The sequence below is a fragment of the Balaenoptera physalus genome (genome assembly GCF_965194825.1).
Source record: "Balaenoptera physalus genome assembly, chromosome: 8".
NCBI classification, from domain to species: domain Eukaryota; kingdom Metazoa; phylum Chordata; class Mammalia; order Artiodactyla; family Balaenopteridae; genus Balaenoptera; species Balaenoptera physalus.
The window spans coordinates 54099058-54125159 of NC_138887.1; the positions used below are offsets into that span (position 1 = coordinate 54099058).

Below are 26102 nucleotides of genomic sequence, written 5' to 3' on the forward strand. Positions count from 1 at the left end.
TACAGGGCATTGACATCCTTTATTCTCCTAAATTAGCAAAGAAGAAGGAAAAAAAAAAAAAAACACCTCCCTGAAGCATTCCAGGTCAGCTTGCCCTCAGAGATATTTTTCAGTCTCTGATTCAGCTTTCAAGAGTAGTGAAATCTATTGTCTCAGTAACCCCTTATCTTGTGCCAAAGCTTGGTCCTGCCTTTGTTCTAATTTTCCTCCTACTCTTATGTCTTTTAGGGATGTGTTTCAAGATAACCTGACACCTGAAGTTTAAGTTAGGTCAGTGGTTCTTAAACCTAACCATGGGTCAGAATCACCAGGGACGCTTGTTAAAATAGATTGCTGGGTCTACCCCTAGAGTTTTGGATTTAGCAGGTCTGGAGTGGATCCTGACAATTTCCATTTCTAGCTGCTTCCCAAGTGATGCTGATGCCGCTGGTCTGGGGTCTACACTGAGAAAACCATTGGCTTTTCCTGTTCAAAGGGAAAGAGAATGTGAAGAAAGGTTCCAGCATTTACTCAATAGGATTTTTTCTACTGCAAGAAGTCAAGACTGTCTGAGTTGAAAATGTTTCAAACTCTCTCATACCTCTTAAGAATACTTAAGGATACAGAGGAGACAGGAGCTTGAGGGAGCTAGGGAAGAAATTATAGAAATTCAATAGCTTTTGAGTTAGTCTAAATCAAGTTCCCATTCTGTGAGCCTGGGTTGCTTCAACATGCCTATTCCTAAGGGTTTAGAATCCAGTTAGTCCAGTGGTTCTCAATCTGTGGTCACTGGTTCAGCAGGAGCAGCATGACCTGGGAACTTGTTAGAGATGCAGATCTTCAGGTCTTAGCCCAGGTGTACTGCGTCAGAAACTCTGGAGCTGTTGTCAACAATCTGTAATTAACAAGCCCTCCAGGTGATTCTGATGCATGATAAAGTTTGAAAACTAATGATCTAGCCCAGTGAGTGTTTCCCTTTCTTAGGCCTGTTCTAAGAGACCGTAGGCTCTGTTCTGGAGACCGTAGGCTGAGGGGTTCACAGTTGGTCAACATTGTGTGGTCAACACCCACAAATGTACTGTTGCAGAGCCTGGCTAAACAATCCTCATGAGAAAATATTTTTGCTTCTTTTAGAAACAAATAAATGATAGGGTCAGATCATTTTATAAATTATAGCCCCACCTTTTATTGGCTCTGTTTCAGAGAATGATACAATCAATAATGATGGATTTCTATCCAGCACATTAATCCAAATTCTCACCAAGTAGCTAGCAGTCAGGCTGTGTTCCCAATGCTGAAATTTTTAAAGGTATAGGAACACATTAGGATGAATTTCTGATGAACCCTTTAAAAAGGAATTCTTAACACACATTTGTTCATTTATTCATTCAAACATTTCCTGAACACCAACTTCCTGGAAGCTATGCTGAATGGCAATCAGAGATACAGTGACGACCAAAATACAACCCACCTCCTTTATTGAAGACCTAAGGGACGGCACAAGTCAGCACAGGAGTGGACCTTGGTAACCATCTGGCTCTGTGGTTCTCAGTGTGGCCCTGACACCAGGGGAATCAATTATCACCGAGAAGTTGTCCTCAGACCTTGTCCCAGACCTACTGAGTCAGAAACTCAGTGGAGGCGGGGAGGTGCGATCAACAATCAATTTTAAGTCCCTTGGGTGGTCCTGATGCATGCTGAGATTTAAGAACCAGCAATCTAGCCTCATGATATTTTACCTTTCTTAGGTCCCAGACCTAAGAATCTGAGAAGCTGATGAAAACAGAGTTTTGCTTTGAACTTTGGATGTTCTGAACGATGAAGACCCAGTTTAAGGACTGATCTTGTCCAGCCCCTTATTTTACAATTAAGCAAAGTAAATAACCAAGAGTTAAGTGACTTGCTAATTAAGTTAAACAGCTAATTAATGACAGAATGGTGCCTCCAAGTTCAAGCCAACCAATTCCAAGTTCATTTCTCTACTCCTCTGCTTACACAGCAGCAAAAGCAAAGTGTGGGAGCAAGGACACCCAGCTGAAGCCACAAGAATTTCAAATTTGATTAAAGAATCTGTCTTGCCCATATCAAATGGGACTACTCCTTCAGAGAAGGCAGGGATAATTTTCTTTTTCGTAATAACTACTATGAGGAAATATATGCACTCCAAAACTATCTCTGATAAGCAGATATGCACCTAGGAATTATTCTCTGTGCCAAAAGAAAATAGTGCAACATTTTGGTTCATTAAAAAATAGTGCCCTCGGGGCTTCCCTAGTGGCGCAGTGTTTAAGAATCTGCCTGCCAATGCAGAGGACACGGGTTTGAGCCCTGGTCCGCGAAGATCCCACGTGCCGCGGAGCAGCTAAGCCTGTGCACCACAACGACTGAGCCTGCGCTCTAGAGCCGGTGCTCTGCAACAAGAGAAGTCACCGCAATGAGAAGCCCCCAGCTCACCGCAACTAAAGAAAGCCCGTGCGCAGCAAAGAAGACCCAACACAGCCAAAAATAAATAAGTAAAATAAATAAACTTTTAAAAAAAATAGTGTCCTCATGTTTCTTATGTTCTTGCTGAAAGAGCTGCGTATTATTGTTCATAGATTGACCGGGTGTGCTTAATCACATATCAGAGAAGACTTAAACACAAAACAAGACAACGAAACAAGGTAAAGTCGAATAAAAGAAGGCACAAACGAAACAATACTGCATGCAGCCACCTCAAACACAGGCCAAATGAACCTATGCTGTCAGAGCTCAGGATGATGATTTACCTCGAGGAGGTAGAAGTGGAGGCTGGGAGGCGGCATCTTCTGGGACGCTGCTCATGTTTACGTTCTTTATTTGAGCACTGCTCCCACAGGTGTGCTTAATTTCTATTCAATCCATAGACTATGCATTTTTCTTTCTTGTACATCAATATATAGTTGAAACATACACAAAACCAAGGTGTAGAGACTTTAAGGACGCAAAGATTCGCTCTAAAAAGTTTTCACGGAAGAAATATTTTATTTCCATCTATTCCACAAGTAGAGGGCCATGGCAGTTTAAAGGCATCTATCAGGAGGAACATTGAAGCCTATCATTTTTCAGAAAGACAGAGTGTAAAGAAATAATTGCCATTAGCAGGGAGAAGTTGAGGTCAGACACCCTGAATCAACTGAGTCCGGGACACCACTTTGGCTCAAACCAGATGAGTCTATAGCCATGTAGGACCTGATGTGTTTCCAGACTGCTGCTTTTCTTGGCTTGACAACGAAATATTTTAATTTCCCCACTTCTAGAATTTTACAAATTGGACCTGAATTCCAGAATTTTAAAACTTTCATATTTTTAGAGGTTAACAGATAATTTTTCAATTTCTTATTGAAATGATATTGCCTGGGAGTTAAATACCTTCAAATGTATAAATTGCAAATTCAGAAAATAAGACCACATTGTGTTAACATTATTTAAATTCCTTGACCCCAATTCCATTTCTATTTTTTTCTGAATAACCATAAGATGAACAAAGACTTATGTAAGAATATTTTAAATGGCTATTTTTAAAAGCAAAAATTTATAAAATACCTTATATTGAACATAGAGTCATAATTGTGCCCCATCCATACCAATTATATATATTTTAAAAATCACGTATTTGAAGGACAGTTATTGATGTAGTATCAAATACCACTTAATAAAGAGCAGAATAAAAGAACTGGTACAGAATGGACTTAACTTTTGAAAGAATTAAGCAAAACCGTATTTGTAAAAATATAAAAACATTAGAAGCTCTCATTTCTGTGGCAGAATACTATGTGATGTTTAGTTTCTTCCAAAAGCTTTTCTATATTTTCCAAATTAAACATGTATGAGTTTTTAAATTATAAAGATATTGCATGCTCTTTCTAAAGAAATCCAAGTATACAGATTAAAAAGAAAAAAACTCTCCTTCCCCTTTCCTTCTCCCACCCCTGCCCAAGACTTATGCATATCTTTCAATACAGAGAAAAAGTGTTAACTTTTTATAATCAGATTTTTTTGGCTTTTGTGTCATGCTTTTCCCATGCCACAGTTATAAAGCTATTTCCAAATTGTCTTTTGTGCTTTCATTGTCTTAACATTAGTTTTAATCTATCCAGATGAAAAACTATATGGTTGACATACAGTTTTAACCTAGCCAGGAATTATTTTAGTATGTAGATTCGTACTGCTGTGGTAGCCAGCCTCCAAGATGGCCCTCAATTCTCCCCACCGCCTGGTAGTCATACCTCAGGCAGACCCCTTCCACATTGTACCAGGGTTGCTCTGTGTGACCCAAAGAATGTGTAGATGGGATGTATGGGAGGTCATTTCAAATATTAGGTTATTAAAGATGGCTTCCTCCCAGGGCTCGCTGTCTCAGACCACTCATTCTGGGGAAAACCAGCTGTTAGGCCATGAAGACTCTCAGGCAGCCTAAGGAGAGAACACTGTGGTAAGGAACTCAAGTCTCTGGCTAAAAGTCAGCGAGGAACTGAGGTCCACCAACCACTGCTGCTGGGCTACACCCCACAGGCTGGCAAGCCCTGTACTCCCCCAGCCTCAAGACCAAAGACAGAGCCCCGAGGCAGCAACAGGGACATTAATGGTTTAATGGCTGGGGGATCTTACTTGTCTGAAGCAAAGTCCTGGAGTGACACGCCACGGTATGTGTCAGACGGCAGGCAGGACACCAGGGCAAGACGCGGCAACAGTCTTCAGCACCACGGGGAGAGGGAGGTTACCAGTTATAGAGGGAATTGATGTCAGGTTGGCTCATTGGTTACCAGGGAGACCACCTGAGGGGCACGCCCCTTTCAAACTATCTTAGTAGAGAGTTCGGATCTAAAGATCATAACAATCACCAGCTGGGGCCAAGGTCAAGTAGGCATTTACTGATTACACACTATGATTAGGAGGGAAGGTCAGTCATGTGAGGCAGGGACTGATTGAGCAGGGGATGTAGAGAGAGCAAGAGAGCAGGCATCTTGAGTGGCCTGATCATACAACCGCTGTCAGCTTGGAAGCAGACGCTACAGCCTTCAGAGGACTGCACTCCCAACCAATAGTTTGACTGCAACCTCAGCAGAGGCCGAGCTGAAAGCCGCCCAGGTAAGCTGCTCCTAGATCCGGACCACAGAAACTGATAGGGTAAACATCTGTTGTTTAAAGCTGCTAAATGTGGGGATAATCTGTTGTGTAGCGATAGATAACTAATGTAATTACTTTTATAATTAGGACAAGTTTTACTTTTAAAAAGAAAAAGAGACACTTGTCTTTCAGAGAAAGAAGGGGCTTTGGTTGAATGATTGTTATTAAGTTCTTGCTGATAAGCATTCTCCCTCTCCCCCAATGCTTGCTTACCTGAAAATCACTATCTTAAGTTCGTTTGGGAAAAATATTATGCGCTAGAAAAGATAAGTATTAGTATTCTACAATTCCTATAGTTTATAGGCTACAAAATTGATTTCCCAGATGTTTAGTCAATAGAAGTGCTAGCTGAAAAAATTTTTGAACTGTAGAAACTTACATTCTCATAAATAATTTGACAGCAGAATATAGGGAAAAAAGAGCAAAGGCGTGGGACTCAGAAGTGGGACCTTTAGTTCCATCCTGGTCACTAACTCTAAGGCCTTGGACAACTGCTTTTCTAGGTCTTAGTGTGGACCCTTTGGAAATAGCGGGGCAAAGTCAAATATCCTCTACTGCAGTGCCCTTCGCATGTTTTACACATGATCCCCTAAAATGAAGGGGGACATAGTGACATAAAATTAAATATAAAATACATAAAAGTTGACATATAACATTTTTATTACAAATTGAATGTAATTTGCATTATTTTATCTTTAAGTATATTCGTCAAAACATCGGAGATGAAGATTGAACTTGATTTACAGGGTGTGCCTGTCACGCATCCTAATTGGCAGTCAGCACTTGTCAAATTAGTTTGCCAACTTCGTTTTCAATGAAAATTATTCATTTTTTTCACTTCAAATAAACACATTAAATAGGCACTCTGTAACGTGACTACCGTTTAACTTCATAGTTCTAATTTTTAGATCGGTGGAAGGGTAGGTAGATGATGGAGGCTTGCCATGAACCGAGGGACTGGAATAAATCAGACACCCCTCCCTTCGGTTTCCTGCTTTTCTATCAAGGGACTATGCTATAAAGGCAATGCATTCTAGAATTGTCTTTGTTGAGTACCATGTGGTTTTCATCTCCAGGGCAGTGTACCATATTGGGGTAGATGAGTTAATACTTTTTTTTTTTTTAAAGTAAGACTCTCTTTTTTTTTTTTAATTAATTAATTAATTTATTTTTATTTTTGGCTGTGTTGGGTCTTCGTTTCTGTGCGAGGGCTTTCTCCAGATGTGGCAAGCGGGGGCCACTCTTCATCGCGGTGTGCGGGCCTCTCACCATCGTGGCCTCTCTTGTTGCGGAGCACAGGCTCCAGACGCGCAGGCTCAGTAGTTGTGGCTCACGGGCCCAGTTGCTCCGTGGCATGTGGGATCTTCCCAGACCAGGGCTCGAACCCGTGTCCCCTGCATTGGCAGGCAGATTCTCAACCACTGCGCCACTGGGGAAGCCCGAGTTAATACTTTTAAAGTTCTTTATCCTATGACTTCCAGTCATTCTTGGCTGCAGTTATTCTGTCCTTATTATTTCCTGTGTAATGAAAATGACATTCTCATATATAGATAATAATTATTATTAATAATATCACTTCCTGATATTACTGCTATGTGCCTGTATTTTGGGGTTGATTTCTATTTCACTACAAAGATAAGTGAAGTGCATTAGTTATGATGATAAAAGGAACAGAAGGGTTTTCATAGACAAGAACAGTTCAGCATTTGGGATGGGAAAAAAAGCCTAACACTGAAATGTCATCTGTGTAAGAAGTCAGGACAGTAAAGAAATAAAAGCTCTGAAAATATAAGCCCAGATTTTTAAAAAGCCATTTATTTTAAAAAACTGGTTTGTCAAATCACATACACGAGCAGATACACAACTACCAAAGCGGCCCTGTAATAGACACCAGTGGGGCATTCACCACACAGTACCTGAAAAATACAGCTAAAAAAGAGGGGTCTGTGGAGTATTTAATTTCAGACACCTGCTGGACTCCCTGCTGAATGGCTTTAAGTTAGCATATAGTGAGTGAGAGGTAGAGTCCCAAGTATAATAGCTGATGCCTCAGGGCTCCATTTAAAAACAAAACAAAAACAAAAACCATTTCCCCCTCTGCACAAGGGAAGCCTATCCTATTTTTTTTTTTTTCCTTTGTGAAAACAGAAGCCAAGTTTCTCTTCTCAAATGGTTCAGCATTCCCAGTAAGAGTGTTGTGTGGTGACCTAGGTATTGTGCTTCTTGAGCCGTCTAATTTTCTTCACCTTCAGATTCAGATTCTAGGAGAGAAGAAAGAGAAAAGTCAGGTCATTTCTTCTGAGACACCTTTAAATAAGGCCATGAAAGAGTTTCTACTCTATCTCCCTCCCCCACTAAAAAAGACATTTTTGCCTAGGCATCCATTTACTAGGTAAGAGAGTCATATATGAGGGCAGGCAGCAAACTTTTGCTCCTTTTTGCTTTTAAACGAAATTACCTTTCTAAAAATGCAACGTGCTCAGAAATATTATTGGTGACTAAAACTATTTATATTTTTCTGGATCTGCAACTTTTCATGCTTAGTTGGATTAAGTCTCATCATTATTGTTCTTCCAACTTGTATTGCCATTTTAAACACCAGTCAACTGGTAAAGGTGCTATAAAAATCGATATAATCCCATAAATGTGATTAAGCCAAATGTATTTTTTTTCCTTTCACAGCTGCTGATTATTTCTTCCTCTTTGTCCCTTAAATTAGGGATAATTTAAGAGGTTTTGGTTTTGTTTTGTTTATCTTGCAGCAATTTTCATTGCCTTGATTCAGAAAGGAAGGCTAAGAGGTGGACAAAATGTCTGATATGGAACACACCTCAGAACTTTAGTTTCAGGAAGGCAAGAAAAGTCTGTGGAGGGGGGAGCTATTTTGAATTATAGTGAGAAAGGATTTGCTAAATGGTCACCCGAGTTGTTAAATGGAATCATACCTTCTTCTGCGTTTTGTAACCACTCAACAAATTTCTTCATCTGGTCAAGAAAAACACTTTTGCCTTTGGCAACATGTGCTTCTTTGTACCATTTCAATATCGCTTCTTCACTCAGCACATCAGCTGCAATTTCAAATCAAAGGTTTCAAAGTTACCACATACATGTCATGTTTTAAAGCAACTTCATGTCTTACAGTTTAATAGAAAGCAATCACTTCAAATATTAAAGCTCTTTTATAAAAGAAATTCGTATTGAAACTTATCAGAAGACAAGAACCAAGCTTATTTCCATACAGCGCAGTGCCCTATGTATTTTACTAGTTAGGGTAGTGATGGTGATGGGACTGGGACTTGAAAATCTCACAGTGCTAATTTGCTGGTAGGAAACTAGGTTATTTTGTAATTTTGCCAATGAATCAGCAATTCTAGCATTTCAGAACACTCTGTGTCCTGCCACCAACTGCAAACACATCTTGATTAAGCAGCAACCACAAATGACTGGTCTTTTAAGGCGATTTAGTTTAGGAGGAAAAAAAAGCAAATGAAAAAAATGTAGACAGGATGCAATAATAATGTTAATAATTAAATATAATGATGAGCTTCCTGGGTGTACCATGGGACCAATACACACATAATCCAAAGTTCTACATTACTCTATCGCTAAGTCCTAAATTTACTTTCCCACAGCACAATATCTAAATCACATGAGTAATGTTTTCCTTGTACACTGTTGGGAGAGAAACAAAAAGTGTTATCTATTAACTATTACCTAGAACTCTAAATTCCACAAATATGCCTTGATACCCTCAAGTTACCATTAATTTAGAATATTTAATGTTAAGAATAGAAAGGGGAATATGAAAAAAATAGCCTACAGACTTTGCCAATGTTCTAATAGGTTATCTTTTGGGATTTTGGTGTGGGAAATGAGATGGAAAACAGATAAAAAGGATTTATTATTGTCCCCAACGCCTGCCCAATCCATTGCAAATGCTGATAAATCATTCTAATGATGTTTTTGCAGTTAAAATATACCTTTAACTTATGAAAACAAGAGAAATGATTTGATACTGGTTTCATTCAAAACATCAGTGATCTTTTCATAACAAAAACTTTGTTTTCTTAAAATTAATAATTGGCTCTTGGATTCAATTGAAGGGGTCAAATTGACTAAAAATGCACATGATTGGTTTTAGAAAATATAAAGTTTGTTTTATTTTTTATTTTGGTCATTAAATACACTACATTTTGCAAAGGAAGAAGGAAGTCTGGATTTATTCATATATAAGCACTAGACGTAAAAATTATAATCAGGAGCCCTAAGGAATTACTCTTAGCTTCTAGTCTTTTAGTTTCTTGTGCTTCCAGCTCCACACTCCCCACTCACAATGATGAAAGGATTCTCCTACCTCTTGCCATCAAAGTCCAGTTTCCATAGCAATGAGGAGCAGATGCCTTACAGCTCAAGGAAGTGACCTGTTACTGGGTAAGATGGCTTTGCAGAACTCTTTCAGGAATGCTAATTAGCTCAAACATGGATATTTAAAGTCCCGTTTATATAATTTGTTTTTATGACATCTTTAAAATGCCTGTGATTTAGACCAATAATTTCCAAACTGTTTTGATCATGCTCCCCTATCAGTAAGACAATTCTGAGTGTGTACACACAACATACGTGTATCTTTTGTTTTATAAATTATATGCATGTACTATACAACTGCTATTGTTAATGTTATAAAACAAAACATAGAATTAAACATGTAAAGAGAAATTCTCTTTTTTCTCCTCGCCTTAATGAATCATGTTATGACACAATGTACAGGTTGGAAAGGCAACAGAGAGTGTAGTTTAGCGATACTCTTTGTCTCAGGTTTTCCTTCTGAAGGTTCAGAGCTCATTCTCTGAAGGTTGAGAGTTTTATTGCCCCACAGAGGCCGAAAGAGGCCATGCAACTACTAGAATCCTTGTCAGTGACTGTGCTTGTGAAAAGGACGATACATGATCGGTAAAACTTATAGGATGTCTCATCCACTGAAAATCAGACAAACTGTGCAGAGCTGAGTTCTTAGAAGAACCTAATTTAGTAATAAACACCTGCTGCATGACCAAATTTCTAGTCCCAGGGGAATAAATAATAAAGAAGGGACATAAGCACCCACACAGGGCAACTTTGAGGCAAAGCACGAACACCAAAAAGAAAGTCAACTTTTGTGTAGGGAAAAGTCTAATCTAAAAAGGAAGGAACTCCTTGACAAATGAAGAAGAGAGAGAACTTTTTTTTCCCACTAAGGAAAAGTAGGGAGAGGAGTTCATTATAACTGGGAGATGAAGATGACAAAGTGTTGGGATCTCCCAAAATGCATACTAGGAATACGGAGGATCAGTAAAAGTACAGCAAGAAAGGAAGACATTCTACAATTGCACAGAGCCCCCTCACGTTACAGTACACTTCTCTCCCCTCGATGTGGCCAACTTCTTCATCATCTCTGGTGAAATACTTGTGTCCCTTGAGAGGCTTCCTTTTTCTTTCTCCAAGTTAGCTTCAGCTCTGAGCTGGGGCCCCTCCTCTATCATCCTTTCACTCCTAATCAGCATCTATCTGTATGAGCCTTATTTTAGCCACTGACAGGGTGATTATGATTCTTGATTTTCTTCTACACTCTGAAATCTAGGAAGTCAAGGACTATTTTGTTCATCATCTCATTCCCAGCACTTAATAACATAAGACTTGCCATCTAGTTTGCATTCAATAAATGTATAATGTACAAATCGATGAACTTGATGAGAAAAACTAAATATGTCTCAATGTGTAGAGTTATAATTCAAAATTTGGGTTTTCATGAGGGTCAAAGAGACAATATTGTAAAAGTGGTTTGAGAACTGCAAAGTTTTAGGTAACGTTAGTTATTTAAATATTTAAGTTGAAAACTGTGTCACTTGGAACTTAGAAAATTCAGTACCTTTTATTAGCAGTGTCACATAGGGACACAAGTCAAAAATAATTTACCTTAAGAAAGCTGGCACTATATGGTGAGAAGGCAAATAACCTTTTTTTAGAACAAGAATAAGAAACTTCTTTTACAAAAATGTGCGTGAGGAACAGAATTTAACCTAAGAAATATCTGCAAACAATAAAAGCCATGATAGAGATACCAATGGTACTTGAGAAGGTAGTTATATATTTTTCAGACCTACATGCTGAGACTATGGTACTTAGCTTCAGGAAGAAAGAAAATTATTTTAGAAAGTGAATAATGTGATATTTAAAAAGTAGTGATGGATTTACTATTTTTCCTACTGCCTTAGAAATATAAAAATCTAGATTTTAGTACAAAAAGTAAATCTTCACTGTGACCAATCACCACTTTCTCCTTTCGTTGCCGAAAAGCATTATTATTTAAAGTTTATTCATTTTTATTCCACTGTTTTTTATATAAAACATCTAAAAATCTTTAAATAATATCATTCATTTAAGTAATTAGGTTTTCAAAGGGGACGTGAGGAATCATACCCTCATGTTTCTGTTATCCTCAAGTTCTGGAAATACAGTAAGGTGGGTGTATGTAATAGAGACTTAAAAGGGGAAAGAGGAAATGATTTCCATTACATTTTTGAAAACCTGCTTGAAAGCAAAATGTCAACGGATCCACATCACTAGATAAAAGAAACAAACAAGACACTATCTGATATTTGTAAAATGTATATGTGTGTATGGAATTAATGATAAGTATAATCGTAACCATGTTACCGTAGTTCATGGGATTTGTCACTTCTGGCATCCGATACCCTTTAGACCAGTGGTCCCGGATGAACAGTCACAGCAACACCTGGAAATTTGTTAAAACGCAAATTTGCGGGCCCAATGCTGTACCCACTGAATCAGGATCCCTGGGGAATCTGTTTTAACAAGCTCTCCAGGTGAGTCGCATGCACACGAGCACTGGGAAAGGAGTGCTTTAATACATGCCGTCCTCAAGCCTTCGTAGGCATATGAAATACACAACAAGAGCACCCAAATCCTCATAAAAACAAATGAAATATATGTGTCCAGGTGCACAAGTGTTTGTTGGATGAAGTAAGGTCAAAGTAAAAAGTACTATTCAAAAAGGAAGGTAAACACAGTAACTCTCCTAACAGTAGTATGGAACAATCATTCCTTGAGGGTTCCATGTTCTCAAGAGAAAAAATGCGATTATTTTACTAAAAAAAAAAAAACAGCCTGTATGTATAATTTTGTGGAAAATTATGAAATTACCTAGAAAATGACATTTAGTTTTAACTTTTCAGTGATACAGTTTAGGTTTCCATTTGTAAAAGCTTCCTGATTTCATTTCCAAATAACTGAGTCAGAATAAAACTGTTCCTGACACTTATCCTCCTGTGTTCCCTTGGGCCTGCTCATACTTGCCACAGACGTTACTAACTGAAACGATCTATTTAAAAGCTGACTACCTAGTGAATCAACGGCCTAAGGAAGAGCTAATGCCTCTTCTTTTTACTTCTCAGTGCCCACTGCTTGGTTATTTTATAATTTCAGGTCACTGTTCCTGAGCATTTGGGGCTGAAGAATAGGAAATAACTCAAAGCAATCAGTTTTGCTAGCTGTTAGTAGTTGTTATAAAAAGTTTAATGGGGAAGGATGTTGGCATTCATTAATGGTTAAAATGAGAAATTTGAAGAATAGGATTTTGACAGTTTATATGCCACTTACATGCCTTTACTGATAAAAAGCAGTTTATTTATTTTTTTTAAATTATTTATTTATTTATTTATGGCTGTGTTGGGTCTTCGTTTCTGTGCGAGGGCTTTCTCTAGTTGCGGCAAGCAGGGGCCACTCTTCATTGCGGTGCGTGGGCCTCTCACTATCGCAGCCTCTCTTGTTGCGGAGCACAGGCTCCAGACGCGCAGGCTCAGTAATTGTGGCTCACGGGCCCAGTCGCTCTGCGGCATGTGGGATCTTCCCAGACCAGGGCTCGAACCCGTGTCCCCTGCATTGGCAGGCAGATTCTCAACCACTGCGCCACTAGGGAAGCCCGCAGTTTATTTTTTGTTTGTTTGAATTAAGTATAATAATGAAATGAGGTATTGCTGCAGACGAGGCTCAAACAACTACATCTCAGTTAAAAACAAGGATTTGGTAAGAGACACTGTTTGGTTGGGTTGGCTATTAAACAACAAGGAAGGAAATTATGTGTTTAGGCAGCTAGTTTATAAACAGTTTGCTTTTCTGTAGTGGAAAATATTGACCACTCATGAAGCGAATGTGAAACCTATCCCACAGGCCTCTCTACCAGTTTAAAATGGAGCCAGCTGTGGCCGGTGTGGACAGAATGGCCACTGGCTGAGGGGGGCTGCTTCTCTTTCTTGGCTCCTGGGTACCACAGGTGGGTTGGCCATAGGACCTGCAGGTTTGCTTCTGATGGGTCACCTAGACTTAAGACATTGCTATCTCATGACCACATCCAAGAGGGTCAATTCAGATCTGGCCACAGAAAAACACCTATTACTGAATTTCAAATGGGACTTGGCAGTCATCACAGTCTCCCACTGATATGAAAATTGTGCCAAATACCTTAGTGCTGAGAAAGCAAAAGATCACCCAAACCCTTGTGGGCAAGATGTATGCATTTGAAGAATCTGGAGAGCCAATTAAAACTCTTAGTGAAATGCTATTAAACATTTTAAAAATAGCTAGTAATCAGTAACGTAAAATTTTTACATTCCAAATGCCCAACTTGTCATTCAAAATAGACAAATTTAAGAACACATCAAAAAGCAAAGAAACATTTGGTTGGTATTAATTTATACTTTAGCCTTTTCTGTGTTATGCCATTTAAGATAGCAGTAACTTCTAATAAACATTTTATAATGTTCAAAACGTATCATTTTTTAAGTGCTCCTTTCCCCCCGCCTCATAAAACTACAAAAACCTAGACCAAAGAAGAGTCCAGGATCATTTTTTTTTATATACTACAGGTATAGAGATTGAGATCAGTTAAAACCCTAATAGCTAAAGATGTTTAAAAAAAAAACAAACCCTAATAGCATTCATTTTTAATAAACTGGCTGTGCCAGTTGTCATGGCAACCTAATCCTTATAAATACAATAACAAGACAGTAAATGTGAAGTTCTAAAAATAGCCATTTCCTTGGAAAACAGGAGAATGGCTGGGCCAAATAACTAAAATACAAAGTGAAAAGCTAATTATTTCAGTAGTTTTAAAGTCAGCTTTATGGCATCTGAAAAGGTATGCACATACTATATGTAAACATTTGGTAATCATTGTTGTTATAGCTAATCCTTACAATTCAAAAACAGACCTTATTTTTTGTAATTACAGTCTTTTTCACCATCCCTCCCCACCAAAATTATTAGTTCATCACCAGTCTTCTAGCAATTTCCACCAGTGACAAGTGTACAGGGGCCTAATCAGGCTGGTTCCTGAGGCCACGCATGTCTATGGTGTTTGCACCTTCTCTCTCTACATAATATGGCTGCATCACTAAAACTCAAAGACTATCATTAACCTATTTCCCCCTCTGCCTCACCCCCTACTCTGTCCCTCAAAAAGCTTCAACAAAACATAGAAACACAGTGGCAGGACGACATGGATACACACCTTTATAAAAAAGAACCACGATCTTCTGAAAGGCTTTCATGAAATGGATGTTGTCATAACAGTACTCTTGAACCTTCTGGAGGAGGATCAGCTCTGACTGGCCTTGGGAGCTGAACACAGCCAGGAGTGGAGCGTATTGCTGGAACAGAAGTGGGGAGTAAAACCATTTACTCTCGTGGGAGGTGCAGGGCCGACACCACTTGAATCATAACAATAATCTGGAGGTTTGCTTAGAAAATCTTCACTTTGAGTACTATCTTATTCTAATATTGTGACCAATCAAAATGAATTTTTTATCCCTGTACCTTATCAGATTTCTTTCACTGTACCCGCTAAAAGAAACCAAATATGAAATTCTGACTATGTTAAAGATAACTGCTATGCTACTGTGTCTGTCTAATGGGTCCTGTGAAAATAAGACACAGTTCCTAAGTTCCAAAGGTTCCCAGGGCTGCTGTGACCCCTCCACCACAGACGTGTGGCTCTGCCACTGGAAGAGTGGGCGTCTCCTTCCCAAACATCCCAGACCCCTCACATGTCATCTTTATGGTTTTGTTCAGACTGTTCCCTTCATCCCAAATGACCTTGGCTTCCAGTTGTTGATGTTTGGCTATTGTTTTCTCTAAGACCTACTCAGCTCAACACTTAACTCCACCTCTGAGCCTTCCCTGGTCAACTTAACCTGCATAGGCTACTCACTGCTCTGTCCCCCTAAATACTGAGAGTTATCTGAATTTACATCCTACTTAGTTTAAACTAGGTACCTGTTGACTTCCCAATTCACGTGTAAACTCTGAAGGCAGGCTCTAAGTCTTCCACTTGTCTTAAGACACTTTTATAGGGAGAGGACAATAAAAGCAAAAACATATGTATCTCCCCACAAAAAATATACAATTTACACAATCAGTTGATTTCTTCCACCACTCAGTTTTCAAATTCTAATGTCAGCTTGTAGTTTACTTAAAAAATACTCATTAAGAATTTTTGTCATGTAGAAGGAGAACCAACAGTTAGACTATATTTCCCTTTAAATATTGAATATATGACTATTCTGTGGATTTTCTGACATTGTTTTTAGTAAGAACTTACCCTTAGGTATTTCATAAGCTCTTACATCTGAAACATTTTAGGTAGTGGCAAATTTGAAAAGAAAAACACTAGGAAGTACATGTTTGGACTGAGTGTGGGAGAATTATGATTAGAACCCATCCATCGCAGTATTAAGAGCTGCAGTTGGCCTGCAGCCGAGACTGCGCACCGTTGGGACCCTGTACCTTCAGATGCTTGAGGGCCTGCTCGGCAACGAGCTCTTCCTTCTTGTTCCATTCCACAGCGTTCATTATACAGGTCCACAGCAGTCCAATCACTGCTGTTTCTGGAAGATCGTTCCTCTTCATTTCTTCTTTAACATAGAGCACCACCTAAATTTCACCAAAAAAAGGAGTCAGAGAGTAACAGACAGATGGGGAGTTCCTCTCTCACTATGCCCGATCAGTAGAAGGTTAGGGGCAGACAAATATTCTGCTCAGTTCCTCCCCTCCTGGCATATACTCTCAAGTTACGAGAGGCAGGAAAAACACAATGATTTGTTCTCAAAGCAGATTTATTTTTAGTCCCAAAAGTAATAGGCTTATCTCTGGCCAGGAGGTGCTGGATAATAGAAAATAAAAAAAGAGAATCGTGGTTTCTTAGGGGCTATTCTTTTACAGGCAGGAACCCCTTTGAGTAAAGCAGGGCAAAGATTATTTAAGCCAGCTTGACTTTCTGGGGTTTGAAGAAGGCAACAGAGCTGTGAATTTTTACTTCTGATCCTTAACGTTAAACCTCTTGAAAAATGTCTTGGGTTTGTACAAGGCATTCTCTGCAATTCATTCTTTAATTATCGCTTTTGATAATCCTCATGCCTCATGTAAATAAACTGTAAAGTGCAAAGACTTTTTTTTTATATGATACATATCAAAGCAGCAACACTCAGCAGGCTATTTTCCCTTCAGAATTACTTTTAAATATGCAAATATATCCTAAAACCTGATCGTATGGAATAAAATCTGCTTAACAGTGTATCTTATATTAAACTTGTTTGGAAAAGTCTTTCTCCTTTTGCATAGAGTCACAAATAGAGGTGAGGGCCTCAGAACTGATTAAAAACCATAATATCAATACATCTCACGTGTACTACTTTGTGAGTAGTACAGCTATTTTTCTCCCTTCCTTTTTTTTAATGAAAATACGTTGCTTTCTTTCCTGCTGGCCTGGGGTACAGAGGGGTCAGCTGTGGGTTAAGCAGCCTTTGAGAACAGAAGGAATTGGGAAGTCCCAGTCCCCCAGCTGGGCTGGGGAAAGCTGCAAAGAAAGGTGACATCTCTGCACCTAAAGGTATCGCAGTGTTACTTGGTTTGCTTTTTTTCCCCCCATGTTAAATCATGTTCAAGTTGTTTGCTTGGAGAAAGATTACTGAATATACTGCTGACCTTAACGCCATGAGACTTAGGACCAACAACTCCACCTGCTGGACAGCATCGGTCTGGAATTCTCCAGTCTTAAACCGCAAAAGGTACCTTGCAAGGCTGTGAGCACGCAAGGTAGTGAGGATTTGGAACTTGGGAGTAAGTGGCAAAAGGAAACGACTCTTTATGCAATTTTTGAATTATCATGTAAAAGTTTTTAAAGTTCAAATAGGAAGTTTTCTTCAGGCAGGACTTTAAAAAAAAAAAAAGATACAATCATAGCCTTATGAACGATAGCTATACAAAAAGGTAGTATTTATGTTATGTGAATACGCAACTATTATGAGTGGGATCCAATGAGCCACTGGTCCAACTGGTCTTCACCCATGATATGAATGCAAAATCACCCCTTTTTTGTCTTAAAATTAAAACCTATATACATTAACCCAATACTTAACCATATTATGTAATCTGCAATATAATGGGAAAAATACCATAAATCGAGGTATATACTGCTAGTGGAGAGTAAATCTATTCAACAGATGAAACATTTTGACAACCATAGCAACCTGGTTAAACAAGTCACTTGTGTGGAAATACTCATTATTTTCTGGAACATCCTGGAGGAGTCTGAATCAATACTTTGAAATCGAGCTCACTTAAATGGTATGAAAAGGGCCTCAAGTTCATAGCAATAAACAAAGGGAGGTCTCCTTAAGGGAGGTAAAGCTTGTGCTGAACAGGCTACATCATCCGTCTCGCTAAACGGGTTTGCAGTGATGTCAGTCCACGGTCCCCACCTCCTTGATCGGGCATTCCTGAGAAAGACGCTCCTGGAGCTCCTTCTGCAGCTCCTTCCTGGTGCCCAGGGACTGCTGGACTCGGAGGAAGTCGGAGAGCTCCTTAAGACCTGCGTCAGTGAAGTACTGAGCAAAATGATCCACGCTCTGTCTGTTAACTGGAAAGAGCTCCTGGGAGAGAAAAGAAGAGAGACTGTTATACGACATGCCACTCACATTTCAGCAAGCGTAAAGAACAACACTTTCATATTAAGAGAGCACTTAGAGTATCTCATATTTGGAAGAAAAGAAGAAGGATTGAGTTTTTCAAAAGAATAAATCTCGGATATATTTCTTGAGCATCTGCTAAGGTACCTTCCAAAATTAGGCAATTTGACAAAGACAGAGAATAAAAAATGCTAAGCAATTTACATAAGCTAGTTTCACTCATTTGGCACTGCTATTTACTTTTTCTTTTACTTTAATCAAAGTGTAGCATGTACAAAAACAGAGCTAAATTTGCTAAATTAAGTACAAATAAGATGATAACCCTGAATAACGTTGGGATTATTTTAAACTGACTAGAAAAAACTGAAATCATTAACCACACTGTTTCCTTAACTATGAGTTAACAGACCAAAGCCAGTTTTAGTAATGCTGAAATGATCTGAGATAATATGAGGAAAACAACATTGACTATTATAATCTCAAGGACTTCTATTCAGCATTTCATTAAGGAAAATGCTGCTATTATTCTAAAATAACAGCTCAGAGCTAAAGGGAATTTTTGTTGTATCTCTTAATGATGGTGGCTCTAAATTAAGTTCATGGCGAGATCTAATCTAAATCCGCCCTATCTCTTCAATTCATTACATAATTCTGTTGGAAATTTTTTAAAAGAGCAGCACACCATGGCTGCCCTCATATTTTCACCTCACTTCCATTTCACCTTACACAGCTCGGCAGAGTCTCAGGAACACTTAGTCATGTTCTAACCCTGTGTGACGCCAACACCCAACTAAGAAAGGAAGGCAATTTTCAAAGCTCTCGCATTTTTCAGACTGCTGCAGAGTCTACAAAATAGATCCAAACTTTTATGATGGTTAGATTTGCATATATAGATGGCCAATGGCTATGTGGCTTCAATAAAAATCTCAGAAGAAAGATCTGCAACGAGTTTGCCACCAAGCAGAGGGACATAGCCAGATGGCTTCTGTCATGACTCAAATTTCAGTATTCTCTGTACCATCATCCCATAATTTGCCTTGTTGAGTCATCAGTTTCAAAATGTCAGAACAGAGTTGGTGGGAGCAGCTATCAAACACACATTCATGTTAAAGCAAACATTTCATACCTGACTGAAATTTTGTCACTGATATTTTTCTACCATTCAAGAGGCCTTTCAAATTTGGGGGGGGCAGGGAACTAGTTTAATTTTGAGTTTCTTCTATGAATCAAGAGGTGGTGGGCATTTTACTCATAATTGTAAAAAGTAGAAATTTTTCTACAAAAATAAACTAAGTCTCAACAAGGCTAAGCAGCTTGACCCAAATTAGGCAGCCAGAAATATTTAAGGACATAGCTGTGTGACCCCAAAGGCAATAATTACTCTGTTACTCGTGCCGGCATTCAATACTCAATTTAGGGAGAATGTGACTGCAAATTCTCATGGAAAGTTAAGAGTAAGACATCATCACACATGTCACTAGTGGTTTTTTATTTATTTTTATGAACTATAACCACAGTCCTTATGAATGATACGTAACATCTTGAAAATTATTATTCTGATTAAACTGAGCTAAAATCAGTATAAATCATATCATGACTTTTACTAACTTGGAACATAGTTTGCATTTGTTAGAAAAATCCTACCCAGGTAAAAACCTCTATCACCTCATCCCTAGATTAAGGTCTCCCTACTTCTGCCCTTGCTCCTTAATCTGCTCCCAATGCAACAGCCAGAGAGATCCTGTTAAGACCCCAAAATCACATTATGCACGTTTTGCAGAGACTTTTCCAAAAAACTTCTCATCTTACTCAGAATAAAACCTAAAGTTCTTAGATGATAGGGGACCTGCTGTGACTCTGACCTGATCTCCTACAGTTTTGCTCTTACTAAATACTCTCTCTTTCTTGCTGTCCACAACATGCCATGCCTCAAAGCCTTTGCATTTTCTGTTGCCTTTGCCTGGAATACTCTTCCTGGAGATATCTAAATAGATCGCTTCTTCACACAAATGTCACCTTATCAGAGAGGCCTCCTCATACCACACTGACACTCCTCAGTGCTTCCCTATTTAGTTTTTCACTTTTTATTATACCACGTATTTTAATTGTTTATTTAGTTTATTGCCTGTCCCCCTGAAATAGAATGTAAGCCCCATAAAGGCACAGGTTGCTTGCTTGATTTCTTTCAATATCTTCAGCTCCTAGAAAAGCTACTAGCCAATGTCTTGATCATTGTTCCCTTTTCCAGTGATGGGGGGCATGATATCAGGCAGGCATGGTTCTAAGGCACAACCACCCTGTCCTCATGGTGTTTCTGGTAGAAACTGCTACCTATGCTTTTCATGTTCAAAACATATGTAGACAAAGAAACCTAGTAAGAACAGTTAAATGATATGTGTTTTTCAAAAAGGAAATACATTAAAAAATTTTTAATGAAGTAACCTAATTAAGTTAACCAAGCTCTGCCTATTGGCATCTTTAAGGAACCATGCTTTAAGAAATAACTGAGTCTTTTGTGGTTAAGTTGTAATTGTATCTTTGTTCCTAATAATTCACCCCCGCTTTTCCCTTAAACAAGTATTCAGTGAAGACCTTCCTTGCTGTATCTGTCTTCACAGGTGGAGAAGTAGCCCATGAGTGGACTAAATCTTCCTACCCCAAGCCAGGCTTCTCAATGACTTCTTTTGACGAAAGAAGGTGAGCTTTTAAAGCACCGGAATATCTCCCTTCAGTCACCTGTGTTCCTGTCCTCTGCCATGAGGACAGAATAGCCCAGATGGGAGCTGCTCCTTCAGCCTGGGACCGAGAATGAAAGGGCTGGGGCCTTGCCAAGATACAGCTAATCCACAGACTCAGGGACAAGAATATATTCCTTCATATGAACTTCCACCCACATCAGCAACCTATTCACTTGTCTTCTGTGACTTCTATATACCCTTCATTGCTAGAAAGTAGGTTCCATGAAGGCAGGAAATTTTTCTGTCCTGTCTCTACTGGCTCCACAGCTTCTAGGACTGTGCCTGGCACAGAGCAGGCACTTAATAAATATAAGTTAAATGAAAAGTATTATCAGTGGCAGAAATTAACAAGAATCTAGACTTAATTTTTCTTCTTTGTCATATTCTAAAGACTTCCAAGACCCAAATACGGCTATTTTAGGTAAACCTCAAGAGATAAAGGAATTTTAAGTCATTGAAAATACAAGAGTTTACAATGAGCCAGATTTGGAATTATCCCATGAATCAACACCCTTGCACAGAACACAATGGAAGAAAAAACAGATTAAGTAGTTAGGTAAAGAGAAGATGGCAAGCATGTCTGGCAATTTTAGACTTTGTCCTAAAATTGTAAAAGCAATTTCACTTGAAGCAATCTCTGTCATCTACACAGCTGTTGCTTTTGGCAGAAACAAATTACAGGGAGCAGATAGAAATTATGAGGACAAAATATTTTTCTTGATTTTCTTTGAAAAATACAAAGAGAAGTAAAAATATAATCAAGCAATCATGATACTGGGAGCTTCAAATTACTACTATTAACTTGTTAGCTTTCTTAAATATCTAAGTATTTCCAAGGAATCTTAGTATAAACAAGGAATCTTCTTTAACCTTATATTTTGTTAACAAACTAACGTGTATTTGAGGACAGTGTCATTCAACTATGACCCAAGATAATCACAAATGTCTAATTAGGTGGGATCGACGTGACTTTAAATTTCATATTAAAACTTTAAATTTCTATAGTTATTAGCTGCAAAAGAGTTAATTGTGATAAATGTTATCACTATGTCAACAAACTTCAAATTTGAAAGTCTCTGTATTCCCTATGACTCTTTAATTTTATCATTCCATTTATTTATGCAACAAAGATTAAACTGGAATTAGTTTCTATCTGCCAATAATACAGAAATAAAAAGAACCATGTTCCAATTCGACATAGACTCGGGCATTTCAGTTATGTATTACATCACAGTTGACAGAGCCAAGGCAGAAGCATGAAACATACAACCCTTTGCCCAGACAACTTACAAGTAGCCTCTTGTCTAAGTTGGCTTTTCTCAAAGAGGAGGTAACAGAGTTGGCATCTTTTTCTGCCATCCATGCTTTAAAAAGCTTGACAGCAAATGAGGCTGCAATGCCTGTTAAAAAAAAAAAAAGATATACAAGGCAACATTTCCCATTAGGTATCCTGAAATGACTAAATAACTCAAAGACTTGATTTGGTACAAAGGAAAAATGGAAAGCTCTCTAGGCACTGTACTATTCATTACTCAAGAAAATATTTTCATAAAAAGGGGAAAAAATGTTAAAGTACTTTTCAAAGTTGGACTCCCTAATTCCAACCTGTTATAACCATAAATTTATTTATTTTTACCTTGGTCAAAACCAGATTCAAAGCCAAGGATCTTCTAGTGTTTTGCCTCTATTTCACCCTGTGGTTCACCAGTATTTCATATTTTTAACCGTGATCCTGAGGTACAGCAAATAAATCATAAGCCATAAAACTGAAATGTCAACATGTCAACTAATTTGCTGATAAGTAATACCAGTGAAAGAACATTAACAGTGACTGGTATAAATAAATAAAGCTATAGGATGAACATGCATCATTTACTTTACAGTTTTACTTTTTGTAAAAAGCATTTTAAAATATTCACAAGTTAAGGTATAAAAATGTCAGTGCTGCTTTAAGCTGAAATCTTTTCTGGATATTTTTAAAGAGATTTTAAAAATAGCTATGTTAATCAGGAATCTACTCAATTACATACCCATATTTATAATAGGATTTATTTCCAATATAAATAATCAGATAACTAATAGCTTTTCTGTGAACACTCCAGATTTCTAAATTAATGTTGCATTTGTGTAATGAAGAGTTAAGGAGTAGTTGAAATATTAAACTGATTTTTCTGAGTTGAAGGCTTCAGTATTGTTGATGGTCTAAGCAGTGTCTATTCTCCTTTCCTCTTTCCTAAGAGAGTTCCCATTTTGCTCAGGCCAGGTGACTTCTATCTAATTAGTCTCAGCCCTGGCACCACCTTCTTCTGCAATGATTAGTCTAGTGATCTAACTTATTGGCCATAGCATCCCCCAACAATTACTACTGGGCGGGTCATGTGCCCAATTTCAGCCAATCAGCTGAAGGCAAGATAAATTATCCTATGTTCAGAAGTGCTCTTCCACTGAACCTGAATGAAGAAGCCTGTGCCATAACTGGACCAGCAGACTTCTTTTAAAGGCTAAGAATGAAGTCGATGCTATGGTAATGGGGGAAAATGCCTGAGTCCTGAATGATATTGCTGTTCACCCTGAAGTCTGCTCTGCTTTTATATTTATTGTTACATAAGAAATAAATGCCCTTGGTGGGGCGGGGGGGGGGGGGAACTTAGGAGGTTGGGATTAACATATACATACTACTATATATAAAATAGATAACAAACAAGGACATACTGTATAGCACAGGGAACTATACTCAATATTTTGTAGTAACCTATAAGGGAAAAGAATCTGAAAAAGAATGTATATGTGTGTGTGTGTGTGTGTGTGTGTGTGTATATAACTGAATCACTCTTGCTATACATCTGAAACTAACACAACATTGTAAATCAACTATACTGCAAAAAAAAAAAAAAATTTTAAAAAAAGAAAGAAAGAAAAAAAGAAATGCCCTTGTATACAAATTTGAGTCCTGTCTTCCAGTTACTTGCCGGTAAACAAATTCAATTGATATATATATATATATATATATATATAATATATAATTTATACAGACACCAACTTTACCCAATTCTTTTCTTTTGAATAGCAGAGAAACTAAGCCCCCCAAATTGTCTATGACAATAAAACCTGTGATATGACCTGGAGAATTTTATGTTATCAACTTGTTGACCTGGATTTTTAACATTACCATTAGTTCCAAAAGTCAATATAAAACATAATATAAATTTATGTAATTAAATAAAAATAAAGATAACAGATCTTGTAATCCTCATTGTAAGTAAGAGAAATAAAGCATGCTTGAAACTAGGAGTCTAAAAACCAGGCTCAAACCTATCATTTTACATTAAAAGTGGCTTTTGGTGGAAGGATTGGAGAAATTTCTTTGTACTTGAGATTTTACTGAGTGGAGGGTCCCCCATAGCCATTTGTTGGGTGGGAGGTTGGGGAAAAGGTATAATTTCATAATCCTTTCCTATTTGGGAAGGAAAAGTTTAATACTTTTGTTTCTAGAGATGGTGGAGTATAAAGAAAAACCATATGACATAGGTACTACGTCACTTCCATAACAAAGGTATTTTTCCTCTCCTTTCCTACCCCTCTAACATTTTACCATAAAAAATTTTAAACATAAGTTGAACAATAAACACTCATTTACTGACCATCTAGATTCTATAACAGTTAATATTTTGCTGTATTTGCTTTATCAGGTCTGTCCATTTATCCTTCTAATAATTTATTTTTTAATACATTTCAAAAGAAATTGTATACATCATTTAGGTTTTTCATACAACCAGAAAGGCAATTATTTTCTGTTATAAACACTAGGGATAATCTGATGTAATTAGTATTTACTGTTTACATTTTATCTTGTCTTCCTAGTATAAAATGTCTAGTACCATAAGTAAAACATGAAGGATCATGAATTCTCTTCAGGAGAATACTTTAAACTGCTATAGTATTAACAATATATTAATAACAATTACAGAGCTTGAAAGCTATAGAGAATCTCTAAATAATATCATTGGACTCTCAATTTACTATTCTTTCCTCAGCTACAAGAAACTATAACCCATTTCACTGCAGGTATGAATGAGGCTGGGACTTCACATTTGTAGGAGAAAAACCCAGTTCTAAGAAGAAACAGATGTTTTCGCAAAAGGTCTTTTAATTTATTTTTAAGAAAAAAAGAACTCTTTGTTTTGTGTTGCATTATAACTTGAATATCATTATCCTCCTGCAAGAAAAAAAGCCCACTTCTGTATTATTCTATAATCAAGTAATCGTATGTATGCCCATCAAACTTTTAATGTCTTCAAATTAAAGCAAAACTCTGATGCAGCCATCTGGACTTCTAAAACAGAATGAATATCTTAAAAATGTGATCAAAATGAACTTCTGAGCACAACATCTTGAGGGGAAACAGTTCAGCAGAATGGCCCCAACCAGGGAAATGAACAACAGTTTAAGGGGGCATCTGGGAATGTGAAGGGCCATTTTTGGCTATTCTGCTAAATGGAGGCGGGTGTTTTAGGCTGGCATTCTGTGTCTGAGGGCAAAAAGGTTAAATGTCCCACAAAGCACAAAAGAGTCCTGCACAATGAAGCACTGTCCCAACAAAGTATGCCAGTAAGCATCTATGCTGAGAGAAATGGTTTGGACCAGATCAATTTCAGGGTATTTGACCTAGGCATTGAGTCTTACACCAAAAATTCCAGCTTATTATTATTCTTTATTTGTCTTTGTATAGGTGTGCATATTTTTTCTCCTAATTGCCTACAAGAAACATGTACAATTCTCTTATTGTTTGAAGACACACACACTCACACACACACAAGTCTCTTACATGGAGGATGGGTGGGAAGTAGAGAACACTAAGAAGAGGCCCTGGTATTTTTCTGTCTTTGGCTTTTCTTTTCTTTTCACATCTGACAGGTAAGAAAATGAGCATAAATACCTTCTTTGACTAAGCTGTCAGTGAAGAGACTGGTGAGGATGTTGGCAGGAAGGGTGCCATTGCCCAGCAGGATCCCAGACAGCATGGCCAACTTTGTCTGCTCTGCTTCAGAAAAGGCTTTAAGGAAGAGGAGAAGCTGTGGGTCAAACAAAAGAAACCATGTCTATAAAGCAAAGGACTAAAGTAGGAAAATAACACACAAGGTACATCCATGGCTAGACGGCACACAACTGGTGGGTCTTAACGCAGCACACTTCTTATTCATTGGAGACACACCCGTAT

At 38.0% G+C, this 26102-nt stretch overlaps 1 protein-coding gene across 5 annotated transcripts in view; it reads right to left on the bottom strand.

Annotated features, from left to right (window-relative positions):
* Nucleotides 1-6924: 6924 nt before the first annotated feature.
* BZW2 (basic leucine zipper and W2 domains 2) overlaps nucleotides 6925-26102 on the bottom strand; it is a 57209-nt gene continuing 38031 nt past the window's right edge. For 3 of the 5 annotated variants that reach the window (XM_082472728.1, XM_082472731.1, XM_082472730.1), the window contains exons 6-11: nucleotides 25821-25956; nucleotides 22175-22284; nucleotides 17940-18110; nucleotides 15967-16113; nucleotides 14693-14831; nucleotides 8002-8195 (exon numbers count right to left, since the gene is read on the bottom strand). In XM_082472728.1, coding sequence (XP_082328854.1) covers nucleotides 8017-8195; nucleotides 14693-14831; nucleotides 15967-16113; nucleotides 17940-18110; nucleotides 22175-22284; nucleotides 25821-25956 — 882 coding nt within the window. In that variant the 3' untranslated portion in view covers nucleotides 8002-8016. Of the gene's footprint in view, nucleotides 7389-8001; nucleotides 8196-14692; nucleotides 14832-15966; nucleotides 16114-17939; nucleotides 18111-22174; nucleotides 22285-25820; nucleotides 25957-26102 lie in introns of those variants that run through there. The other 2 variants (XM_082472729.1, XM_082472732.1) reach the window with 1 other exon arrangement.